This window comes from Colias eurytheme, chromosome 25 (genome assembly GCF_061535395.1).
Source record: "Colias eurytheme isolate Ceu_HAF_F1 chromosome 25, ilColEury1 Martin Lab GWU primary, whole genome shotgun sequence".
Taxonomy (NCBI): Eukaryota; Metazoa; Arthropoda; class Insecta; order Lepidoptera; family Pieridae; genus Colias; species Colias eurytheme.
The window spans coordinates 2405617-2432739 of NC_143004.1; the positions used below are offsets into that span (position 1 = coordinate 2405617).

General features: G+C 32.4%; 1 protein-coding gene across 1 annotated transcript; it reads left to right on the forward strand.

Moving 5' to 3' along the window:
* slbo (CCAAT enhancer binding protein alpha slow border cells) lies at positions 1-26884 on the forward strand. The gene is made up of 2 exons (XM_090116063.1): positions 1-1007; positions 24275-26884. Exon 1 carries the CDS (start codon positions 162-164, stop codon positions 999-1001), a length of 840 nt encoding a protein of 279 aa, XP_089972189.1. The 5' UTR covers positions 1-161; the 3' UTR covers positions 1002-1007; positions 24275-26884.
* The last annotated feature ends 239 nt before the right edge of the window (positions 26885-27123 follow it).

Consider the following 27123-nt stretch of genomic DNA (forward strand, 5'->3'; position numbering starts at 1 on the left):
CTTGCTCGCGCGGCCAGTCAGCGCCCGACCGCCGGAGCGACAACACGTATACGTGATAATCGCGAGTGCAACGCCACGCGACCCGCATGTGCTCTAGTGATTCTTAGTGCTCTGAAGTGGATACTCGAAACGGAACCGCTGGGCCGATCGGCCCCGGCGGTATGGAATCACCGCAAATGTACGACGCAGCCGCGGCGCCGCCGCCGCCGCCGCAACCAGACCTCAAGAAAGCGAATGATGACAAACGCACCCCTTTCCCGCCGCCCGATCTGGACGAGCTCAATGGCCAGGAGATCAGCCTGGACCTGCAGCATCTCATCGAGGACCAGTTCCGAGGCGAGGAAACGATGGCTCTGTTCCAGGAAATTTTGCCGGGAGGACGATCCCCGCAACAGAGGCCGTTCGCGCGCACCACCCTAGCGTACATGCCGCAGCCGGTGCACTCTGGCGCATCGTACGCGGCCCCAGTGCAGCCCAATTCACACGAACAAGCTCCACCGATTAAAGAGGAGCCCCCGGAGCCGCATGACTTCAGACGATCGGTGACTTGTGCGCAATATACAGGACAGTATAACCCACAACCACCTGTCGGTGTCAGCGGCCCGTACGGGGGAGGTTTCACCCCATTACCACCCTTGGGTGCACCACTCTTACCACCCCTGTTAAAACACAAGCCAGCGCCACCCAGACGCTCGTCGTCAGGGAAGGTGATAGACAAAGGCACGGATGAGTACAGAAGGCGAAGGGAACGCAACAACATAGCAGTGCGAAAATCGCGCGAAAAAGCAAAAGTGCGATCCAGGGAGGTGGAGGAAAAAGTGAAAACGTTGTTGCGGGAAAAAGAGGCTTTACTGAAGCGGCTCGAAGCCGTGACCGGCGAGCTGAGCTTGCACAAGCAGATGTACGTCCATCTGATAAACTTGAACCATCCAGAGATCACGGAACTGTGCCGGTCGATGTTGCAGCTAGGAGCGCCGCATGCGCCCGATCACACACTCTGACCATAGGTGAGTGTGTGCGTTCTTGTGTATGTGTGCGTGTGGACACATGTGTGAAAGTCGTAAATGTTAGAAAAGGATTAGATTTTATGGGACGTTATGCAATGTTATGGCGCGACTTATTTATTTGTATGTAATTCGTTAGATTTGTGGTAAATTGAATTTGGTACATGATTGTTAGTGTGTGTTTGGTGAATGTTTGAATTATATTTACATGTTTGGAGTTATAAAAATCGTATATTTATTATTTGTGTTGTCTACGTTAACTTTCCTATTTTTATAGATAATAACAAATGAGTCAATCTTGCTGTATTTAACAGAATTCTATTTATATCAGTACTATTTTGATATATTAATTAAATTAGATAAATATATAATATAATTAATAATTATATTCGAAAAAGAAAACAGTGTAATGCATGTACCATTAACTCTAGTCATTAACTTTCAACAATTTGGATAATAAATGACAAATCCTAATACTAAATGACACGTAATAATTAATTAATGCCCATTAATTATCATTAATAAATAATTTATTTAAATCGCTATCGGAAGTAGTTTCTATCTAAATTAGAACACATTTAAATTTTTAATTAGATGTATAGCTTTTTGTAAAAAATATTTAAAATTGATAGGCACAATGATACGATTTTGGAAAAAAATGATAGGTTGCGTTTGCGCATCAAGATTTTTTTCATTATAAAATGTGAAAGTTCATATTCTTGTGTGATTCAAACTGAAACACACCTACTATCATATAATACAACGAAGTAGGTACATATTGAAATGAAACTAATAAAAAAGCGAAACACAACATATAGGTAGGTATACTAGAAGAAATTTTATACTTAATACAAAATTTTCAAAACCATATCCTACAATATTAAATCAAATTGTATACCCTTAAAATTGACAAACAAACAGACTCCATTGATTTTTACCCGAGAGATAACGTATGTATTAAAATTTAACTCAATCGGTTTTAATTCGCAATTTATTTATAGCTCCCGTAAGAGTAAAATAACAATTAAAATGAATCTCTCAAGATAAATTCAACAAATCTAAATTAATATTCCTCTTTAATAAAGACTAACGTGTAACCACAGACTAGTGTAACGTAGCTTACTGCTACGGACATAAACTTTTAAACCGTGTAAGTCCGCAGGTTTTGGTAATAAGTAATAATAAACAAGAAAATGTATTAATATTATATATTTCTATATTATCTTTATAATAACAACAGATGTACACAAAAACACATGCCATACCACAGATAAACCTAATTATAATTAATATAAGACTATAATACGCAAGAAAAATATACAAAAAACTTTTTACATACTGACATAATTGGTAACTTCAATTATAATTAGTGGATCTGTACAAATATTTTTGAATCTCCTAATTTTCCTCACATTATGCCTTTATAGATTATCCCGCAAACCGCGTGACAAAGTTCAACCAAATTCGTTCAGTAATTTTTTTCATAAAAGAGCGACAAATTCTATCAAAAACTTTCGATTTTAATCTATAGTAACATTTTAAAGATGAAAAATTTAGTTTTTAACTTGCTTTTATACAAACATACATCGCCTGTATGTTTGTATGTAACCGATTCCTTTGGACTCGGTTTTGACCCAATTTAAACGGACAGATTTAATTCAAATTTTGTACACTTTTCAAGAATTGTTAGGATGAAATTTGAAATAATTAAAGATCCAGCTTCAACTATTTCAAACTTCCAATTGGTTAATCATTAAGTAACATATAAAAGACAGACAGACAGACTTTCTTAATTATAATATTAGTATTTTTAATTCTCTTTTCTATTTTCTTCTGATTCATTTGTCACGTTTCAATGTTTTTATCACGTGCTCCTATCGGATGTTTAAAATATGATTGTATTATTGCGTAATAGAAAGGTAACGCTATTGTTTTAAGTAGAGCCGTTCTTTATATATAACGATGGATAGATGAAATAAAATGTAAGAATGGTTCTCGGTAGAAGCGATTCTTTACTAAAAGGTTTAAAAAAATTGTAATCAAAAACGTAAAAAAATAGATAACATGATAAAAAAAGATAAAAAACTCTGAGTTTAAGTTTCAAAATACTTCTTAATTGAAACAAAATAAATGTATGTACTAGTATAAATGATTAATGCTTTTTATTTAATACATATTTCCAAAAAAAAAATATACAAATATCGCTCTATATTCATTGAAAAATTGTAAAGTTGAAGCTTCTTTACATCTAGGTTTTCTTCGTTTATTACATAAATCTAGTGTTTAAATTGTAAAGTTGAAGCTTCTTTACATCTAGGTTTTCTTCGTTTATTACATAAATCTAGTGTTTAAATTAATTAGTAGCAAATATCTTAAGTACTTCTTAGTATTAGTAGCAAATATCTTAAGTGTCCTAACTTGTAAATCCGCATGCCAATGATAGTATTATTAGGTTCTATTATTTACATATATAGTAAACTAGCGGTCCGCCCCGGCTTCGCCCGTGGTACCTACATGTTTAAACTAGCCTATCTCTCAAGTTGGATCGAACTGCACATGGCGTGCGAATTTTATTATAATCGGTTACTTAAGTGGTTTAGGAGTCCATTGAGGACAAACATTGTGACACGAGATTTATATATACATATATATATATATATATATATATATATTATAAGATGGGTACAAACAATAAATATACAATAGTTTCATGAAAAGTTACTTATTTACTAATTATTTACTTTTCAATATGGAGGTCTTCAAGAAAAGAGTAAACAGGTACCTTCTAGGGAAGCGCTATCCATCTTAGGCCACATTTCAGCTTACCATCAGGCCAGATTGTGGTCAAGCACTTCCCTATATGTACTACAATAAAAAAAAATTCGTATCTTTTAAAATGAAAATTCTTGTATTTTCAAGGTAAGAAAATTCACTATTATTTCATATATCTTGAACTGAAAATTCCTGTATTTTCAAGTTATTTTGAAAATATTGTTTAAAATAACAACGTGACTACACTCACGTGGTGAACATCAGTCGCAGTTCCTTATAGCTATTGATATAAGGTTCAATTTCGCACTTAAAAATTATCTGTTTATGTTTGGGTCACTGTTTTGTCTGCTTAGTTCCTAGCATTTCAATAAATTTAAATAATCGGGTAAACACCTAAATAACTGAGGAAAATATTGAATTGATTAGAATCCCTTTAAAATTGTACGTAGTATTTTTGCAAAAACATTTTTTCTTTAATTATTTAGTTGAAAAATCTGTCAAAAACGAGTGAAATTTTTCCGTTAGTCCTTTGTCTGATTACTCAAAGGTTTTATTTTAATTGTTCTTTCAAATTGTTTCACATTTCACACGATATAATATGATAATTTTACAAATATCGTGTTCAAAATTTTCAGTCATGGTGGCAGTGCCATAACTATCTATTGAAAAGTGCATAATTAAAAATATTACTATATATTTATACTGATTCTTTGTACAGCATTAAATTACTATAATTTTTAATGAATGAGTGACAAAAGCGGAATCATAAATTATTTTTATCACATCGTTAAGGTCAGCTCGTATCCTAAATGATAATAGTCCCTTAATAATTATATTTTACGTATATTATAACAGTCAAATTTTATATTCATTCATACTTATTTAAACCATACCTACTAATAAGTTAATAACACTAACTCTACCTCTTAATCACTACATAGTATAAAACAAAGTCGCTTTCTCTGTCCCTATGTCCCTTTGTATGCTTAAATCTTTAAAAATACGCAACGGATTTTGATACGGTTTGTTTTAATAGATAGAGTAATTCAAGAGGATGGTTTTAATATATAATTAATTAGGTTTTAGACAAAGCGGGCGAAGCCGCGGGCGGTAATATATATAATACTTAATAATAAAGAGTTTGTTTTGTACGTTACAAACATACAAAAAACACTGAGGTAATCTTCGGAAGTAGTGAAGCGATTTTGAAAATTCTTTGACTAACATATTACATAAAGCTACAATATTCAGGAGGGACTTAAGCTTCACTAAAAAGATATAATTTTTTAAGGGTCTGGAAGGATACTATTATAGCACCACATTGCACGATTAATGTATAAAAAATTGTTTATTTGTTTTTTTTTAATTTTGGGTACCTACCTATTCATATTTTTTCCTAAGAACATTAAAGATATTTTTGAAAATTACCAAACATTCATGGCGTAGGTACGAACCAGAACTAGTCAGATAATAAAAACATGATTTTATTCTTCTGGTAAAATAAAAATCTAGAGCACGTAGAGTTAATAATTTAGAAAATGTATGTGTGTATATTGAAAGATGTATCGACCAAATTATAAGTGAAAGTTAGTCGCATCCCACGGTTTAAAAGTCAAATGTTTTTATCTAACAAACCAATAAAACAACTATTTAACGGTTAAAAAAACAAAAATCTATAAACTAAAATGAAAAATATCCTCTAATTCGTAATAAATAAAATAACAATTACGATTTTTTACGTAAACACAGAGTACAAAATTTTTGTCAAAGATGAACGTTACAAAAGAAAAAAGAATCGAAAGACCAAAAATAGAATTTTCATAAAATAAATAAATAAGATTATAATGTATTTCATATGAAACTGGTTCACAGGCCGTATAGTAACCGACCTACCGCACAAAGCTTGAAGAATCGTGAATTTTGTATTCAAAATTGTGTTCGCAAATCGGCATATAACTTTCATTTTCGTTTCTTTGCACTGAGCGAGAATGGACTCTAATGAATGGTAATAAGAGCTATAATAGTGCGCTAAGTGTGGAAATTTTCGCTGTGTGTCCTAGTTTCTGTGTCGATAGTTCGCTCACAATACTTTACGAATATCCTGGGTTTTATTCGTTTTAAAGCGAAAATACTTTATTGGCTTTTTCGTGAATAAATCTTAATTTTTATTTTTTATAATCTTTGCCTATTAATATCCTAGTTAATGAAAGGGTACTCTTTGTGTGTCTTTGTTGTCATTTATTTTAATTTAAAATCTGAACAATTTAATATGTATGTTCAACAAATCATGACTTTACATAGTAAACAGTATTTATTTACTTAACCGGACACATTGCGAGCAAAACCACAGGATTCAATTAGTATAATAATTGTTAGGTTCACTAATTTTGGTTACCAGAGCGACATGAATTGTAAGAGTTGTCCAAAAGAGGTCCTAGTACTTCTAAATTAAGAAAAATAAACACAATAATTTACTTATAAGGTTTTAGGTGAAAGTTTTTTTTTTCGTTTTCGTTTTAATGGGAAACGAAAACAGACATAAAAATCAAACTTAAAATGTTTTAGTGATATCTTGCTGGTTATATAAATTTAGCCGTGTTTAATTTTATTTATATAGAAAAAGAAACAAAGGCTCATCGAGAAATATGTGCGAAACGCGAATTCAATTAGGTACTATGGTATTTAATAGACCGGACTCTCAGTGGAGTTTCGTTTGCAAAAATCGCGGACCTAAATCTGACTTCTGATATATATTGTATAGATCCCAGACATCCTATAGACAGATGTTGCCAACCAGTTTTGTGGTCCCCCTGCCCGCACCCCGGTAATTAAATATGGCATACAAAGAAAAAAATAAAAATTTCCAAAACATGCCGTGTGGGGTATCAAATGAAAGAACTTATTGAGTAGATCACGAATATATAGCATACTATATACATTTCTTACACTTTCTCTAAGATTTTTTAGAAAATTTACGAAAATGGTCCATTTTTGAGTTAACTTTAAACCACTATAGATTGAAAACTCATGACTATATTTTTTAAATTATTATTTTAAATAATTAACAATAGTCCATTGTTTACGATTCAATATTTCGTACAGTGAAATAGTTGCATGGGGGAGTGGGGGGAGCATTCAAAGATGGCGAGTATATTTTCAAGTTCATATAGTATATAGTTATTTTCATCAAATCCACCACATAGCTCACTTATATTATATTACGAACTATTGAATCATAAACAATGGACTGTTGTTAATTATTTAAAATAATAATTTAAAAAATATATTCATGAGTTTTCAATATATAGTGGTTTAAAGTTAACTCAAAATGGACCATTTTCGTAAATTTTCTAAAAAATCTTAGAGAAAGTGTAAGAAATGTATATAGTATGCTATATATTCGTGATCTACTCAATAAGCTCTTTCATTTGATACCCCACACGGCATGTTTTGGAAATTTTTATTTTTTTCTTTGTATGCCATATTTAATTACCGGGGTGCGGGCAGGGGGACCACAAAACTGGTTGGCAACATCTGTCTATAGGATGTCTGGGATCTATACAATATATATCAGAAGTCAGATTTAGGTCCGCGATTTTTGCAAACGAACATCTCCTTGGAGCCTGCTCTATAAAATATAATTCTCGTATCATAAAATAAAAAAATATTATATCTATTATTTATTAATTAAAAAAAATAAACAAGTACGAAGTATCAAAGTAAAATAAACTTCGGTCATCTAAAGTTTATTTTTATTCTTTTCAAAAATAGCCACTCTACGGCTCTATCGAAGCGAATAAAACTTCAAACCAATATTTCATCTATGAATTTAGATTGAGTTATTATTGCAAACTTGTTAAATTATGAATAGTTCGATTGTCACATAAACAATCATATTTGAATAATTAATGAATAATTCGACAAATCTATTTACATTTTGATTCAGAGCTTTTTCAAGTATTGTAATACTATATCTTCTTAATTTTAGGTTAACTTTATTGGTAATTTAAATTATAATTTGTTAAAACCAACGATAATTTTATTTATTTTTTTTGCATCTGTCCATCAATAAGTAATTTTATTTGTTACATACTCGGTTTTTGTTTAGCTTGACCTATTTTTAACCGACTTAAAAAGGAGGAGGTTCTCAATTCGACCGTATATATTTTTAACGGCATTGGTTGGAATGCATCTAAATGATAGAATTGTTTGTATTGTAATGCGCAATACACATTGAGCCCGCCGGGCCGCCGACATAATATGTCGGCAACTTTTTGTCGGCTGTCTAGTTGGCGGCTTCACTTATTACAAGCCGGAAAATTTAGTCGGTGGCATGTCGGCGGCTTGAGATGAGAAATTTATTTGACAGTCAACTACAGGTCGAGCGTCGTCGGGCAACTGAGCGCAGGCGTACCCAAGCCGCCAACATGTCGGCGGGCAACACGCGCGGGCGCATGTTGCCGACATGATTCTTTTCATACAGGCCGCCGGGTTGTGTCGCCGGGCTTTGTCGGCGGCCCGGCGGACTCAGTGTGTATTGCGCTTAATATATGCGGGTAATATTATATCATATAACATGGACCAAGACGCGTACCTTACCCTGTATATTATGTAGTAAAATGTACGAATATGCTTCTTATACAATTGTCACTCAATCAAATCAACATTCCGGTAACAACATTAAATTATAGCAGCAAAGGATTTTGCTAATTAAACAAATAAGTTCCTACGTTATACAAACGATGATTCAGAGTTGTGTATGTGTGCGTTATTTGTGTGGGTGTGCGTGCCGGCTTTCACTTTTTTTCGTTAATATGCCTTTTGTGTTTTGGACGGCGGTATGCGAAAGCGAATTTAATTTATACCATGTGGGTTTTATTATTAAGTTTTAAAAATAATTAAAATGACGAATTTTTTTATTTAAAAAATTCTTACGTAAAATCTAAGATAAAGATGAAAAAGCGACATTATGCCTTTTAAAGTTTGAATATTTTAATTTTATTGATTGGATTTTTGATTATACAATTTTATGTGGAAATTGATTTGCAATCGGTAATTGAGTCGACTAAATAATAAATGTGACGCATCCTACTATTTATGAATGAAAGAATAATATATTTTCTTGTTCTATATCCCGTCCCAACTCAGGCAGTGCCAAAGCGAGCGACTAGTCAAGTTTACCTTCTAGAGCTTTTAGCATACGGATTTTCCTTTCTTTCCAATACATTGCGACAGTGGATTTGCGTACAATTTACGTATTAATTACTGAAGCAGTTAATTAAAAAACGTTAGGAAATGAACCTTCACAGGGCATTGATCTGTGACTAGTTCAAACGATGAACGTAAAAAGTGCTAGAATATATATTTTCCAACAATTAAACAAACAAACCAAGCAATAATTATAGACAACACATCGCTAGAAGCGCTTTAAAAATTTGCAAAGACTGTTTTGAGGTAATTGTGAATCGATTTTTGCGCTGTTTGATTTAAATTTGCGGATGTGTGATTACTCGTTATGCAGATTCAACAATTTGAATATGGACGTTGAATGATATAATAAATTCAATGAATTCGAAAATTATAATGCAAACAATGTAAATAGTATATTCTGAATAAGATGTAATTGAACTAAAAAGTAACTTAGCAGAATTTAATTAGATCGCACTATTTATACAACGATATGTTTGGTTAAATTTGTAAATTTAAGAATTTTTTGTGAATAAAAGTAAAAATAAATTAACCCTAATATTATAATCATTTTCATTACTGTCTTCTTTTATGAATGCGTATTTTATAGAAAAAAACATAAAATACGCAGAACTTTTTTTGCTACAACTTCTTATGTCTGACTAATTTGATTGATAATTAATAAATAGGCTCCTGTTTGGGTAATTTAAATAGCGAGTCAAAGTTTAAATGCAGCTTATTTCTGTACAAATATCGTGCATTAATTTAAAATTGTACGTTATCCGTTCTCTATTTCCTTATTTCCTATTCATACTATTTATAAACAGTGAATAACGAAAAAGCGCATACCTAAAAAGCAAATGCTTAAGTTTAAAGTATATTAAAATTGAGTCTTAAGGAGCCAGTGAAACAAACAGGTGAAGATAAGTGTGTTAAAAAACGCAGCACTTCAATTGCTACAAGCGCCACTACATTAAAAGTGCATACGATATTAAAAAAATAAAAAATCTAGCGCTTCACCGCTGCTAGGGTCAATTCATCAAAAATGCAATACAATATCAAAAAATGCAAAAATCCAGCGCTTCATCGCTGCACGCGGCAACAACTGACCGCGGTGCCAGACTGCGCCCGCGCCGTTTCGCAACCCGCCGCTATGTGTGTCAAACGATCGACTTATATCACGCAAGACAGAACCAGCTAGAAGCTGTCACGTGTTTTGTTTATTTTCGTTTTCACTTTCCTTTGTTGGAAGGATTGTATCGATAGTGTTGATAGTATTGGTAGATAGAATTTTGTATGAAAATGGGTACAAATATTATGTAGATGGTCTGTGCGGTTTATAAATTGACAACATCAAAATATAATAAGTCAATATTAAAGGAGGACTAGAAATTTATTTAATTTCTAAATTTGATAGGAGTGTCTATATGTATATTGGGTAATTAATTGAAACAATGTCCTTAAAAATCACTATTAATTATTATTGATTGTCTTGAAGCAATAAAAACAGTAACAATTTTCATTCGAAGCATCAGCCTTCTATTTAGTAATCTTGAAGACACTTAAAGCTATAAATAATTATTTAATTGATCGTTCAAGCGAAATATAAAAATTCTAAACAAAAAAGAAAATTAAATATTAAAAATAGCGCCATATTGCATAAAGCTTGCGCAGGAGTACGCCCGTTCGAAAGTTTGGCAGTACCGGGGGAAATCGGACATGTTTCATTTAACTTGAACGAACCTATATTATTGGTTTTAAATATTTACGGATTTTTAAAGTGACTTTTTTGGACAAAAAAAGCTTATTTGTGAAAATTAAAAATTAATAGCACATTTTTATGTAATCTCCTTATTTTTATAATCACAACAAAAGCTGAAATAATATCCATAGTTAGTTAGTACCATGTAACCATACTAAATCAATACGTAATAATAATAGTTAATTAAATTTATGTGAAACTAGCGGTCCGCCCCGGCTACGCCCGTGGTACATATTTATATTTTCTCTACATAAGAACCATCCTGGTTCTTCAAGGAATATAATAAAAAAAGAATTATCGAAATCGGTCCACCCGTTCTCGAGTTATGCGCTTACCAACACATTTTGCGATTCATTTTTATATTAAAGAAGATTATTAGTGTCTTTTAATTACTGTGTACTGTTAAAATTGAATAGGTAGTATAATGTTTATATTTTTGTGTAACTTCTTTTTACCATATTGAGAAAGTTGGTAAGTAATCTAAAACAATTATTTTTATAAAAAACTGGTTGACATCCGCCAATCTGTTTTCAAATATCATAAATACCAAAAATTCATTATAAATGTTTCCTTTATTATTGAATGTTTTATAATCCTTGTACTAGCTCTGCTTCGCGGTTTTACTCAAACTCAAAACAACGAGAAAGCCCCTATTTCATGTTTTTAATTTCATTTAAACAAATTTCATCCAAATCTTTGCTGAGGTTATCTATACCGTAAAAATGTAACAGACAGACAAACATGACAGCACCAAATTACTAAAAAAAAGTGCTCGAATTTGGCCATAATCCTACTAATACTATTATAAATGTGAAAGAATGGACAGTCATACATAGAATTACAGAATCCATACTAATATTATAAATGCGAAAGTAACTCTGTCTGTCTGTCTGTTACTCAATCACGCCTTAACTACTGAACCAATTTTTTATGAAATTTGGTATGGAGATATTTTGATACCCGAGAAAGGACATAATTTTTCTTTGAAAACGTGGGCGAAGCCGCGGGCGGAAAGCTAGTAACGCATAATTTGTAAAAGCTTTTTAAATATTTAATTTTGCCCACGGTTTCTACCACTGAAACCGCGCGGCTCTGTTATAACTGTAATATTACTAGCTAGAAACCGTATAAATCTATAATATAAAAATGAATCGCAAAATGTGTTGGTAAGCGCATAACTCGAGAACGGCTGAACCGATTTCGATAATTCTTTTTTTATTATATTCCTTGAAGTACGAGGATGGTTCTTATGTAGAAAAAACGTAAACATGTACCACGGGCGAAGCCGGGGCGGACCGCTAGTTATATAATAAAACCTTCCTCGAGAACCACTCTATCTATTAAAAAACCGCATCTAAATCCGTTGCGTACTTTTAAAGATTAAAGCATACAAGCAGGGACAGAGAAAGCGACTTTGTTAACCGACTTCAAAAAAAGGAGGAGGTTATCAATTCGGCCGGTATGTTTTTTTTTATGTATGCACACCGATTACTCCGAGGTTTCTGAACCGATTTACGTGATCCTTTTTTTGTTCGATGCGGGATGGTGTCGAATTGGTCCCATAAAAATTTTATTTGGATAGGCCCAGTAGTTTTTATTTTATGAGCATTTTTGTCTGTATTTCTAAATGTTGCAAGTGCAAGTTTGAAGTCGGTTGTTTTTAACGCAGTTATCACTTGTTTTATACTACGTACCAACCGGTATAAACAAATTTAAAAATGTATCAACTTGGAAGTTTCGCGATCTGAAAATACGTAGAAACCCAGTACAAATGCTAGTAGTAGACAACAAAAAACCGGCCAAGTGCGAGTCGAACTCACGCACGAAGAGTTCCGTACTATGGGGATTAAGTAATTTGTTGTTATACCGGCAACGGAAATACATCATTTGTGAAAATTTCAGCTATCTAGCTATCACGGTTTATGAGATACAGTCTGGAGACAGATAGACAGGCAGACACAGACAATGAAGTCACAGTAATAGGGTAGTAATAGGTAGGGTCCCGTTTTATCCTTTCGGTACGGAACCCTAAAAATGAACAGCCTTAAAGTTTCGCGATATGAAAATACGTAGAACCTTTAATGTGCTAATAGTAGACAACACAAAACGTGTTCCAAATTAACGTGACTGAAAAAACTGGAAAATTATGGAAATGGTTGAGGAAAACATTTTCGTCACGCGGTCCGTCACGTTGTTGGACCTTTGTAACGAGAATAGTTGAAGTTTATTTTATTTTTAAGAAAAACTTTTTCGTAGGGAAACTCTTGTTTGGGTTCCCCTCAGTGATTATAGGTAATGTTATGTAATTTTAATTTGAATGGCAAATTTCTGAGTTATATTTTTTTCTCATATAGAGGGCCTGATGTTATTTTTTATTTATACTATCAAAAGTATAATTTTAACGGTCATCTCTATAACTACGAACTACCGTACATCGTTTTTCAACTCATTCAAATCTCGATACACATAATTGAAATAAACTAACACAATATTGAATATACTATCGTCAATATTTTTTGGTTCTTCGACATGCTGGTTTTATTGATTCGCTTTTTTGCGAATCTTTAAGTCTATGCACCACTGCTATAAATGCTATAATCATGCTATTAATGCACTAGCTTTGACATAATATATACTAATATTATAAAGCTGAAAAGTTTGTTTGTTTGAACGCGCCAATCTCAGGAACTACTGATCCGATTTGAAAAAATGTTTCGGTGTCAGATAGCCCATTTATCGAGGAAGGCTTATAGGCTATACAATATCAACCCGTTAAGACCAAGAGGAGCTGAGCACTGCGGGTAAAACCGCGGAGCACAGCTAGTATTTAATATTTGCCATAGGCCCATAGATCTCTAATCTTTTATATATAAAAATGAATCGCAAAATGTGTTGGTAAGCGCATAACTCGAGAACGGCTGAACCGATTTCGATAATTCTTTTTTTATTATATTCCTTGAAGTACGAGGATGGTTCTTATGTAGAGAAAACGTAAATATTATGTACCACGGGCGAAGCCGGGGCGGACCGCCAGTTAAACATACAAGTTATATTAATTGAAACCAATTAATGACAAGCACGATTTAATTTACTTTCCTATTATAATAATTTATATAAATTAAAAAATAGTGTTGGTTCTTTTTTAAAATATTATGTAATTTTGGTATTATATTTACAACTGCCTTGTAATGTTTTGGATATACATTGTATGTTACATATGCTGTAAAAAAGAATAAATAATATGGATAAATTTTAATCTAATTATAAAATTATGAAAATATCCTTTTCCAATATAAATACCTTGTCCTAGCAACTAAATAGTTAACTGCGTGTAATTATTATATTATCACTATTTACAAGACATATATCAGCCCTTCCTGTTAACTTATCAATTCGTTATTCATTTAAATAAAATCATTTATATTCGCAAATGGAATATTTTCTTAAAAACTTTATTAAAGTATGTAAGAACATAATTTCGTAAACTTCAAGAATCAAATTATTCAATCTGTTTTCAGGAATATATCTATGATCAGTTATAAATCATAAAGCAAACTAAATCACTAAAAAAATTAACCCAATATCCAATTATTAATTACTAGCTTTCCGCCCGCGGCTTCGCCTGCTTTGGCTAAATCCTAATAAATTATATACTAAAGCCTTCATCTTGAATCACTCGTTCTATTAAAAAAAAACCGCATCGGAATCCGTTGCGTAGTTTTAAAGATTTAAGCATACATAGGGACTAGAAAGCGACTTTGTTTTATACTATGTAGTGATATAACATCTTTGCTATATTACTTGCTTTGTATATAAAAGAGAAGTGTACTATGTAGTTAACTTTATAGTCGCTGGTCTTTCTTATATGTTTAGGAGTCATATACAGAGAAACTTAAACTTTTATAAAATAACAAAGGTTTTGCCGTCGTGGGCTCTTGCTCTATTATAATAAAAAGTTCTATGACATCGTGGCTCTAAAATAAATATAATTGAGTGAACCTAAGTATATTCCACAGCCTGGTACATATTATTGAATCTTATCTTCTTTTATATATAAAAATGAATCGCAAAATGTGTTGGTAAGCGCATAACTCGAGAACGACTGAACCGATTTCGATAATTCTTTTTTTATTATATTCCTTGAAGTACGAGGATGGTTTTTATGTAGAGAAAACGTAAATATGTACCACGGGCGAAGCCGGGGCGGACCGCTAGTATACATATAAAAATGAATCGCAAAATGTGTTGGTAAGCGCATAACTCGGGAAAGGCTGAACCGATTTCGATAATTCTTTTTTTATTATATTCCTTGAAGAACGAGGATGGTTCTTATGTAGAGAAAACGTAAACATGTACCACGAGCGAAGCCGGGGCGGACCGCTAGTTGGTTATAAAAGTTAAGTTTAGTAAAAATATGTTACTCGTTTGAATGAAGGTCTAAGTTGTAGTTGAACTAGAGCCTATTTTTAACTTTTTAATACACCTTCGATCAAAACTATTATTGTTTCCATACAAATTATATCGATACCAAATTATTTCACATTATTTCATACCAATTACCAATTTGTTTTATTTACACACAAACAATACCAAAGTTAATTTTAAAATAACGCTGGATAACTGGAAACTTATTATGAAATCGAAATTTCGAGTAAAAAGGTTAATTTGTTGGAAATTTCTCGATTTTGTATGGCTTCTTCGAGTTTGTGAGACATCACGTGGCCCCCATCGTGGTTTTGGCACGTTTGTTTATTATTTTGTTTTTGTTTTTTTGAAATAAATTTGTCGTAGCTGGAGCCTGTAACTTCGCGCGCGTAACTACGTGAAAATTAGCCTATAGTATTGTGTGTGTGCGTGTAATCTAGATGTATTTGCAATAGATGCGATCAATCGTTACAAATATTAATATTTATAATAAATTATATACTAAAACCTTCCTCTTGAATCACTCTATCTATTAAAAAACCGCATCAAAATCCGTTGCGTTGTTTTAAAGATTTAAGTATACAAAGGGACATAGGGACAGAGAAAGCGACTTTGTAGTGATGTAAGATTTAATTAGTGGGGTAGGACATGCCGCTCGTCCCGGCTCTACACGGATTAGCCTATAAAAGTACCTATTGCTAATAATATTATGTCATTCAAGAATTATCAGTGTTGTTCATGTTATCAATAAAATATATTTCATTAGCTTTTTCTTGATGAAATGATTTTCAAAATCTGTTTAGTAGTTTTTGAGATTATCCGTTACAAGTGAAAATATTTGTAATATTTTCTTTTATCTGTTTGAGTGTAGAAGAAATTCAATTTATTGTACTTTTATCTATTGTGTGAACAATACAAATGTTATTGTTTTACTTCCAGATTTCTAGGAAAATCGATCGTCACACTCTGACTTTTTTATTTTACTTGTTTCTTAATATGCCTATGGATTTATGAATATAATTTTAAGGATACAATAGAGACTAGAGTTAAGAAATACTGTAGTGTTCAAACTTATGGCTGCCACTCACGCTACTCCCGTTCATTAGTTATTATCACTCTCGACTATATGTAAGTACAACATTTTTCATAGGATTCTAGTAAATGACGTCACATTTCAAATAGATCAGAACTCAAGTGGTGTATGTAGGGCGCATAGCAGTGACATAAATACGTTATCATAAACAAACAAACAAACATATCAGATATCGATAGATGGTGAGATTTTATGAATTACTGATTGAAAGGTATGCGGTATAGAGTTGTAACGCGGCTTTACTCGATAAATTCAGAGTTGAAACTTTGTACTGTATACAGGGTGTCCCACTGTTGGTATACTAAGCTCAAAGGAGGTTATAGTTTTGCATACGCTGAAAAAATTCCAGACGCATTTTTCTTTCAAATAGATGAATTCTTAAAACTCTGTGTACACCCATGACAAGCAACCCGCCGAGCTTTGCTACCAGCACGTGATCTATCGTTTAAGATTATGTTTTCATAGACAAAATGCTCACATTAGCGAAGCGGTATATGCCGGCTGCACGAAGCAAGAGAAGAAAACATGGATTTTCAGGAAAAATTTAGCAAAAATTTTTTTGATGTTATTTTGTTGTTTTTAAAGTATTTTTTACGTGATCAGTGTATGCAAAACTACAAGTCCCTTCGCGCTTAGTATACCAATAGTGGGACACCCTGTATACTGTATGTACTGTAAGAAAGTATTAAAGGAAAATATTAAATAATATATTGAGAACCTTTATTCAGGAAAAATCTCAAAGTAAAGTTTGTTACGACATTGTAATGTGCGTTTGTTTTCTTGTGAATTCAGTCACTTTAACGTCTTCAACGACAACATAATATTTAGCCGGCGTTTTCATTAATACACTATGTCGTATGCTATAAAGACCTTTTAAGTTTTAAGCTATTGCATAGCTTCTATCGCGGGCTTTGAGCGCGGGGACCGAATCGAGAAATTCCGTAACGAAAAAACCTCACGCTCCCCACTCCGACGGGCTCGGAGGTGTGGCTTGAAGGCATAGCATGCAATAGCTTTACCGCGGCAGTCCCCGAGTGCCACACGTCTTTTTTTATTTTATTGTATCATTCTTTTATTAAAAAAAATATTGAATCCTTAAAAAAGTCATAAATAACAATAACAGTACTAAAGTAGAGCAAATATTTGTTTTGTTAGCATTTAACACAAAAAGTATTCAATTGTTTTAAAACTATATTTTACTTTGAAAGCTAATCTTTGAAACATAGGTTTTATTTTATCCCGTATCAACCCAACTGAAATCGCGAGAAGAAACCATAATAACATCTTAATACTATTATAAAGGCGAAATTAAAATTAAGCACACATATAGAGGGTAACTTGGATTAACACATAGGATAGGTTTTATCCCGGAAATCCCACGGGAACGGGAACTATGCGGGTTTTCCTTTGAAAACGCGGGCGAAGCCGCGGGCGGAAATCTAGTAGTTTAATAATACCATTACCATTGTATAAAGAGAACTCTCTATTCTCATTATCCTATGATAATCCATACTAATATTATAAATGCGAAAGTAACTCTGTCTGTCTGTTTGTTACTCAATCACGCCTTAACTACTGAACAAATTTTCATGAAATTTGGTATGGAGATATTTTGATACCCGAGAAAGAACATAGGCTACTTTTTATCCCGGGAAAATGACGCAATCCCAGAAATCCCACGGGAACGGGAACTATGCGGGTTTTTCTTTGACTGCGCGGGCGAAGCCGCGGGCGGAAACCTAGTACTCAATAAATTTTACTTTATACTCTTAAAAATCTGCTCCTAAAAGTTTAAGCCAATGAAATTAAATCATATAACTATGTCACATTGAACTCATTTAATAATTACAGTCACATACCTATATTATGTAGTTATACGAAATGAATCACTATCCGGTACTCAAGATAACCGATAGAGTCTGGGAAAATAGTTGAGTAATAGGGCTGTGCTATGTTTATAAACTCAAACTCAAACTACAACTCAAACTCAATTTTTTTATACAGTCGGTAAAATTTTTGAAGTGAAACTTCCTTCGGCGTTGGAACATTTCAAGGATGCGATATGGCATTACCGTCATGGATTAAGGCGACGATTTTGATATCTTTGAATCTTGCTAAAGAAGTTTCACTTCTGACACATGTGCTCGGCAGACACGTTGGAAACTTATCGATTGTTTTTAAGTGTGTGTTTCTAAAAATGTCAGTGATTGGAAATGTCCAGTTACATAACTGGCAATATTATTCAATTTATGGAATAATATTGCCAGATATATTTATTTTTATTTTTTTATATTTATTTAATAGTGGCTATTTATTTCAATCCTATTATTTATTAAATATTCAAAGATCTGTTTAACGATGAAGACCTAAAGACTATATTTTTACTAACCATTCATGCTATGTAGAGAAATAAAAATATTTTTAACTAGCTTCCGCCCGCGGCTTCGCCCGTGTGGTGTTTTGATAAAATGTAGCCTATGTTTTTTCTCAGGGTCTAAAGATTGGCTGTGCCAAATTTCATCAAAATCGGTTGAGAGGTTTAAGCAGGAAAGCGTAACAGACAGACAGACAGAAAGACAGAGTTACTTTCGCATTTATAATATTAGTAGGGATATTAATGAGAGTGATTTTAATATTTTTAAACCGTAATTTTAGACTAGTGTATTTACTTGCATACCTTATAAATTAATGTTGATACTGCATTCAAATCTTACTATGTACAGCATCACATACATATTATCACATATTTTAAGCTACGCCTACATAAATAGACAAGTCTATACCCACACATTGACAGTAAAGCTTCATACACACATGACACAATACGTTCAATACAACAATAGAGTATAAGCTTACAAAGCATATTTTTATTTAAAATTTTTATGTGCAAAAATATCAACCTGTATAAACATAAAAAATACAAAGGAAAAAACACAATCTCCGTGTCTTATATCCTTTATCAAATTGTTTAAATACGTTGATTCATCTTGGTTTAAATATGAGTCAAGTATAGTATCTTCTGCGATACAGTAACAGGCCTGCTTCAGTATCCATTTATCTTAATATTATAAAGCTGAAGAGTTTGTTTGAACGCGCTAATCTCGGGAACTACTGGTCCGATTTTAAAAATTCTTTTGGTGTTATATAGCCCATTTATTGAGGAAGGCTATAGGCTATATTTCATCTCGCTAAGGCCAACAGCACAGCTAGTCTTATATCCAGCGTGTTTGTATTTTGAAAAAATATATAAAATTTAAATATTTTTTAATTACTTTAAATTGTACTTTACAGCTCACTTTAATGAATAATCCAATCGTGTAATATTTTATATCATCAATTGTAATTTGCGTGGTATGAACTTGTTTTGAATATTCATTCGAATGTAATTTATAATAATGCAATAAATTAAATACAATAATGGCTTCATTCAACCCAAAATTCAAAATGTATACATTACAAAGCATCTAAACAACGCTACAAAGAGACAAACGAGAAATTTATGTAAATCCTCTTTGAAATAGTAGTAAAAATTCATTGTATGTCATTACATTTTCGTGACAAAAATAATTTAAAATTGTCATCCACATCCTCATAAATAATTTGTCAAAACAAAGCATGTTTATTTTTTTTTAAATATTGCTAGCTTAATTTGTCACAATAAAGCATGTTTTACGTTTACACACACGTCCGCACGGCTTGACGGTCGCGCGTCGAATGATTAAATCGGATTTCGGAACGGCCGGCGATGCGCGCACGCACTTTCACTATGTGCGTGTGTGCGTGTGTAGGTGTGGCTGTGTTTTTAATTTGCCCCACATTTGGTACTTACGTCACAACTTGCATTGATCTCCGCTCATTGCAATGTCACTTATGTAATTCGTTATTTTAATTTATCGGTAATTCTATTGTGATCTTTTGGATATTTTGACTGCATTTATTGTGTGTCATTTTCACAAGCTATCTTACTTTAATGTATGAATGATCTCAATGATATACCTGAAGTTTTTAATATAAGTAATTATGAAGGTAAATAATAGAACTCCTATTCGTAAACAAATGAAATTATAAATTATTCGTAAATTATGAAAGCGTAAATCGTAGGAAGTAGGTACTTATTAGTGTCTATTTTATAAACACACTAGCGGCCCGCCCCGGCTTCGCTCGTGGTACATATGAAAAATAGATGTTGGCCGATTCTCAGACTTACCCGATATGCACAGAAAATTTCATGAGAATCGGTCCACCCTTTTCGGAGGAGTATGCAGACTAACATTGTGACACGAGAATTTTATATATAAGATTTCAAAACACAGGATTATTTGAAACGTCTTTGCCTGTATCATTTAATTTACACACTTTACTATTTGTATAAAAGTAACATTGTTTATATCAACAGAGCTCTACATTAAGAAAAAATAACTCTATTCTTAATGTTAGTAAGCGTAAAAATCTATTTATTTTCAAAATATAATAGGTATAAAAATAAATGTAGGTACATAACACACTACAGGTTCATTTCAAAATCGTAAATAACAACTCAAACCCAAAGCAAGAAAATTGACATTTTCTTTTCCCTTTTTTATCTAAATACGTAATAACACAAAAAACAACAACAAGACACTCCATTCATCTCATTCGCCATAAACTAAGGGAACCATAAAAAATCAGTGAATTAAGGTCATCGCCCTCTCCACAAGGCAATGCACTCTACACTCCGTGGAGTGCAACTAAAATTTTTGATAAGTGACACTAAAATGGGTGTTCGGCTGTTAATTAATAAGGGAAACTCACACAGTGATAAAGTATTTGGTACTGTTATGTACGGGAAGTGTAAGTTTGAGATTATAGTGATTTAATGAGACAATAATTAGGAAAAATAAGTATCTAAATATAGTAATTATTTGAGTGTTGATAGATGATAATATGGAATATGTCGTATTAGTAATAAGTAATTGTAAGATTAGTTGGATATCATACAGTACTAGCTTTCCGCCCGCGGCTTCGTCCGCGTTTTGAAAGAAAAATCTGCATAGTTCCCGTTCCCGTGGGATTTCCGGGATGAAACCTATCCTATGTGTTAATCCAAGTTACCCTCTATATGTCTGCTAAATTTCATTGTAATCGGTTGAGTAGTATTTGCGTGAAAGAGTAACAAACACACACACATATCCTCACAAACTTTCGCATTTATAATATTAGTAGGATACTGGAATAGGAATCGTTTAAACACACTAAAAGGTGATATGACTGACTTATTAGTCAAAGTTAATCTTGTATCTAAATGACCACTTACTGAAGAATTAATCAGCTCGATAAATGAATATACAGCTAATTTTTAATACAGAACGAAAAACTAAAACCAAAAGTGGCATAGTCACGGTAGAAATTATGCATTTGAATTTAAAAAGAAGCCCGGTAAAATCCATACAAAAAATAGTTGAAATGAGAAGCTCCTCCTCTTTTGTAAATAAATATTACAAAATGCTTCCATAATACGAACAATAAAGTTAAATGTAATAAATGTTAATTTTTACGCAACATTCGCAATGTTACATACTTTATTCTTATTACGAAATACTATAAATCATTTATTGATAGTCATTATTCTAGTTTTCTATTGTATTTTATAGCACTGATTTAACTTACTGTTTTATTATACAGGGTGTCCCACTATTGGTATACTAAGCGCAAAGGGACTTGTACTTTTGCATACACTGATCACGTAAAAATACTTGAACAACAAAATTGCCCCAAAATTTTTTTGCTACATAATGTAATGTCAATGAGAATAAAATAATATCCACGGAAGTAGTTAATAATATGTATAGTATAACACTAGTTATTACTTCCCCGGTAAAATCCATAGACATTAATTCAAAAAATACATCTGCTCTTGCTCATTTTAACTTTCCAAGTTATCCAATTTTAATTCAAATGTTAACTTCAACACCATTTCGCAACCTCATTATAAGCTGTTATTTAATAAGCAAATCTCCATACATCCTATTAAGCACAATTTCTGTTCATAAAATTACCACCTGTATCTTTAAATCAATTTAGAGACCATATTCCATAACCACACATCTATACTTAATATTATAAAGCTGAAGAGTTTGTTTATTTAAACGCGCTAATCTCAGAAACCACGGATCCGATTGAAAAATTCTTTCACTGATAAATAGCCATTTATCGAGGAAGGCTATATGTGGCTATATAATATCATCACGCTAAGACCAATAGTACTGAAGCAATGCGGGTAAAACCGAGGTACATAATGCTTTTGGTTATGTCTATGACAATTGACCATGTCACTAATACACTAAATAGGTACCATCTGCATACAAGTACCTGTAGTAACCTTTCAAGATTCTAAATCAATCGTCACAACTTCCTCAACATCCTTTCCTTGAGCCCCAAAAACCCATTTCGAAACGGTTACGTCAACTTGAACTAGTACCGATACCGACTTCGCACGTTCTACTTTCTATAACATTTAACTAAACCGCCAAAAAATAAAGGCTTACATAACACCGTGAGTGGGTCTCTGGGTTCGTTATGCAATGTTCTTGCGTAAATGTGAAAGTCAGTCGGCTAGCTTCCGCACGTTATGCAATATTTCTCGTCTTACTGACACACTTTTCTAAATCTTATTGGCCGTTTCGGATTAACGAGGAAATACTGTAGTATATTGTAGTATTATTTCATAATGTAATATGCCGGATATTGTCAAAATTGTGGTCCCAAAAATATGAATGAGTCAGCAAGATATTAGTTCCGTAGCGTACGAGTGAAAAACTACTTACAACCCATTGTACTAAGTAGAAATTATGTCAATTTTGCCAATACAAAGATCATGAATGGTATTAGAATAATGTAAAGTACAAATTTTTCTAGTAAATAGAAATACAGCATTGTAAAAAACGTATCTTCAATTCGTTATAGTTTAGTAAAATATTGTGAAAAACTGATTGACGCGGGGGGACTTCTAAATAATTCTAAGAAAATTCTTAGAATTATTTAAAAGTCCTCTGGAAGGTTTCTCGATTTAATTCGGACCCTTTACTCTAAATGCTTTTTAAACAATTTTTTAGCTCATGGTGGTAATGGCCCTGATACTCTTGCTACCAATTATACTTAATTAGTGATGTCCTGTTCTACTTTTATGAAAGAGATAGGACAGCATTATTTTAACTCTAACCGCGGCTGTACACACTCGTCGAGAGCCTCTCGTCGAGAGCCTCGGCCGAAAAGACTCTCGTCTAGAGCATGCCTGTACACACTCGTTCTAACATTTGAACTGAATACTTACACGAGAATGTACGTAGAAAAAGCTGCTGCTATTTGTCTTTGTGCCGTGAGCTATTATAATTTTTTAAACATTTACTATAAAAAAAAAATTCTCAAACCATGGAGAAAAAGAAGATGGTGGATAATTACCATGCACCGCAGTAGAAACAGGGAAATAAATATAAAAACTTCCTGAATAGTTAATGTATTTTATTGTATTTTTAAGGAATCAATAGTAACATCTATAGAAAAGAATATCTTCTAACTACATAGATATATGTATAACAACAGATATAACATAATAGAGACACTTTATGCAAAGTTCTGAAACTTGATTAATTATTGTTTTGTTATAAAAAAATGCTTACAGACATTTCTTCTGCTTAGATTTGTTGGTAGTCATTTGTCTATTATCACTAGATAGTTTAGATACCTTTTCATTTAGATACATTTTCTTTCAGCCCGGGGCTCGCTTTGTCTAAAACCTAATAAGTTATATACTAAAACCTTCCTCTTGAATCACTCTATCTAGTAAAACAAACCGCATCAAAATCCGTTGCGTAGTTTTAAAGATTTAAGCATACAAATGGACATAGGGATAGAGAAGGCGACTTTGTTTTATACTATGTAGTGAAGAATGTAGGATTGTATGAATGTATTATCTAAATGTGTGGAATAAGAATGTTTCTTTTGTTTATCGCTGAAAAACACAGTATTAAATGTCTGTTTGTTTGTTTGTTACAGATCGAGCATCGGCTGGACATCGAGTGATATCGTGCATTATGTATAAACCTGTAGTTAGGTTATAGTTAGCAAATTCATTTTGTGATTTTAACTTTATGTTTGACTGCATTTTGTGGAAACGACCGTTTTATTTTTGTAGCTATATTTCAGGAGTTATTAGCATGTAAATTTTCTGTCCAATCTGTTAAGTTTTTCTTTCATATTTTAGAAGTAAAAACTACAATATAATGTACGGGAACTTCGCTATTCATTGGTTTCTTACCTTTCTCAAACAATTTTCATATTAAACTTTTAGAAAATAGTTAACTTTTTAAAATTTTCTAGGGTATATATATTTGGGTCGTTTTCATAAAATACAGATAATTATTGTAGTCTGGTTACAAGGATGTGATCTCAAATGTGAACCAGTACTGCCAACGTAAGGGTGTTGCCACACGAGCGGGAAACGCGGCGTTTTTATTCTAAATGGAGTTTGTAAACTGACGTTCGCTAGTGTGTCACCGCCCTTTTCTTTTTGTATATTTGAGTACTATTTAGTGCTAGTACTATTTTGGTTGTCCTAATTAATATCGATTTACAGTACCGTGAAACTTATTTTTAATATAATTTATTCTTTACTCCTTAATACTTTTACGCAGTTATTTCTTTTAAAACTTAGTTCGTTAATTAGGACAACTTATGCTAGTTTTTACATTATTACATAGAAATATGACTCGAACGGAATTTAGAGTTTTACAAAATCTATACACTTTTTTACTTACATGTTTTACAATTTTATTTAAGAGATGAGAGCTCAACGAACACTGCCATTGAAGTCTCGAAAATATTTATTTTTATTTTTAAAAGAATCCCCAAAAATGCGATGTGTTTAATCATCAACATGTCATGTGTCAAAATAATGGACTAGATGTCGCTAGCTTCGCTCAACATTTAAATTTTTATACAATAAAGACGTATATTCGTTTTGAAATTGTAACATAGTTTATTTTAGTATTGTAATTATTATGTAAATTGATTGTATATAATCTTGGATCGTTGCTGTTGTAAGTTCATTTCACTTTTCTGTTTCTTGTTTAGGAAGAAAGCAGATGCATTAGCGATGGCACAAAATTAAGGCGTAAATTACTGAATAAAAGTATCTGCTTTCAATAAGGCTAATTTAATCTTTCGTTACGTGAAAATGTCTGTAATCGACTGATACAGCAATTTTTAATATGCCCACTTGCGGGTATTTTAAAAGTTTACTTGCGACATTTTCACGAACACAAGCGCACTAAATACATAATTATGTGTAAATATTCACGCTAAGCGCATAGGGTTAGATTGGGATAAGTGATTTTGTTGAATACTAAAATGTTTATTCCTATAAAGTACCTTTAAATTTTATTTTCATTGATGTTAAATTAGGATTAAGATAATAAAAACACGGTCTGGGCACTGCCGGATGAGAAGTACAATAAAATCATAATAAATCTACTTAAAATCACGGGTTTGAGGCTGCTATTATCAAATATCAGAATTTGATGCTAATCCTGTACTGCGATATATTTTATAAGGGTTGGTGATTGAAACGGGTCTTGAAACATATAGTTACCATGTTGATCCTACGATCATAAATATTTAAGACATTCGTACACTAACGATTAAAAAGTCCCAATGAAATTGAAGTAAAGATGACGCAGTCTGTAGATGGCGCTGTTATAACACATTTATTCAAAGGTGTTTATGAATTCAAATATAGATGTTATATTATTTAGGTGCTATATTTGGAATTGTAATACGAAAGTGAACTTTAGTGTATGAGTGTTATATACCTACTTATTAATATATAGTTGTTAATATAAACGAAACTCCGTCCCGTTTACATATTCTTATAAATGTTTGTAAAAATATACTTAAGAGGATTTTAAGAATATATTTTCAATACCTAAGTATACACACAATTTTTATAAACGATCGTGTTTTTATTTTTAATGTATATTTGGCTAAGAAACGCGGCGGTCTGCCGTAGGTATGAAAGGCCTTTAGAAACAAAGTTTCTCCCTCTGCATTTTCTTGGCGCTTATGAGGTTATCTGTGGTAAAATCAATTAATAATTATAGACTAGAAACATAATATTATTTAAAAATCACGCTATAAGGCAGTATGGTAACTGCCAATTTCATTTATAGTCTGTGTCAGAAAATGTGCACATTTTATAATAGTTTTAGATCTTATTAAAAAAAATTAACATACATAAACAATTTTAATAATTTTTAACTTTTTCTACGTGTTATAAGCAAACTATGAATATCAGTGCTGCCACAGATAATGAAACAAACTTATGAGTTTTTATTTATTTTTGCGACAGATAACCTTATACGGCGCTATATTGTTATGTTTTAAATATTCTATCTTTTATTAAAATGGTGCTACGTTTGAAATTTTTTTCTATTTAACTTCAGAGCCAAAGACTTATTTGTTTTCCATCTTGTTTTATTTTATTTTATTTGTTGCTTCAATCCTTTCTAAGAAAATTTTGGTGGCCTTGACAATGTCTGACAATAAACAGTTTAATTGCGTTAATGTTATAGGTGCAATTAAATATAATAAATTTATTTAATATAACAATTGTTTTCTTTATCCCTTAATACCTATAAAATAGAGAATGAAATAATGATAATCTATATATATAAAACTCAAAGGTAACTGATATAGTGATCTATCAACGCACAGCCCAAACCACTGGACGTATCGGGCTGTGGCATGCAGGTAGATGTCATAACGTAGGCGTCCCCTAAGAAAGGATTTTAGAAAATTCATCCCCCAAGGGGATCAAATAGGGGATGAAAGTTTGTACCATGAAAATT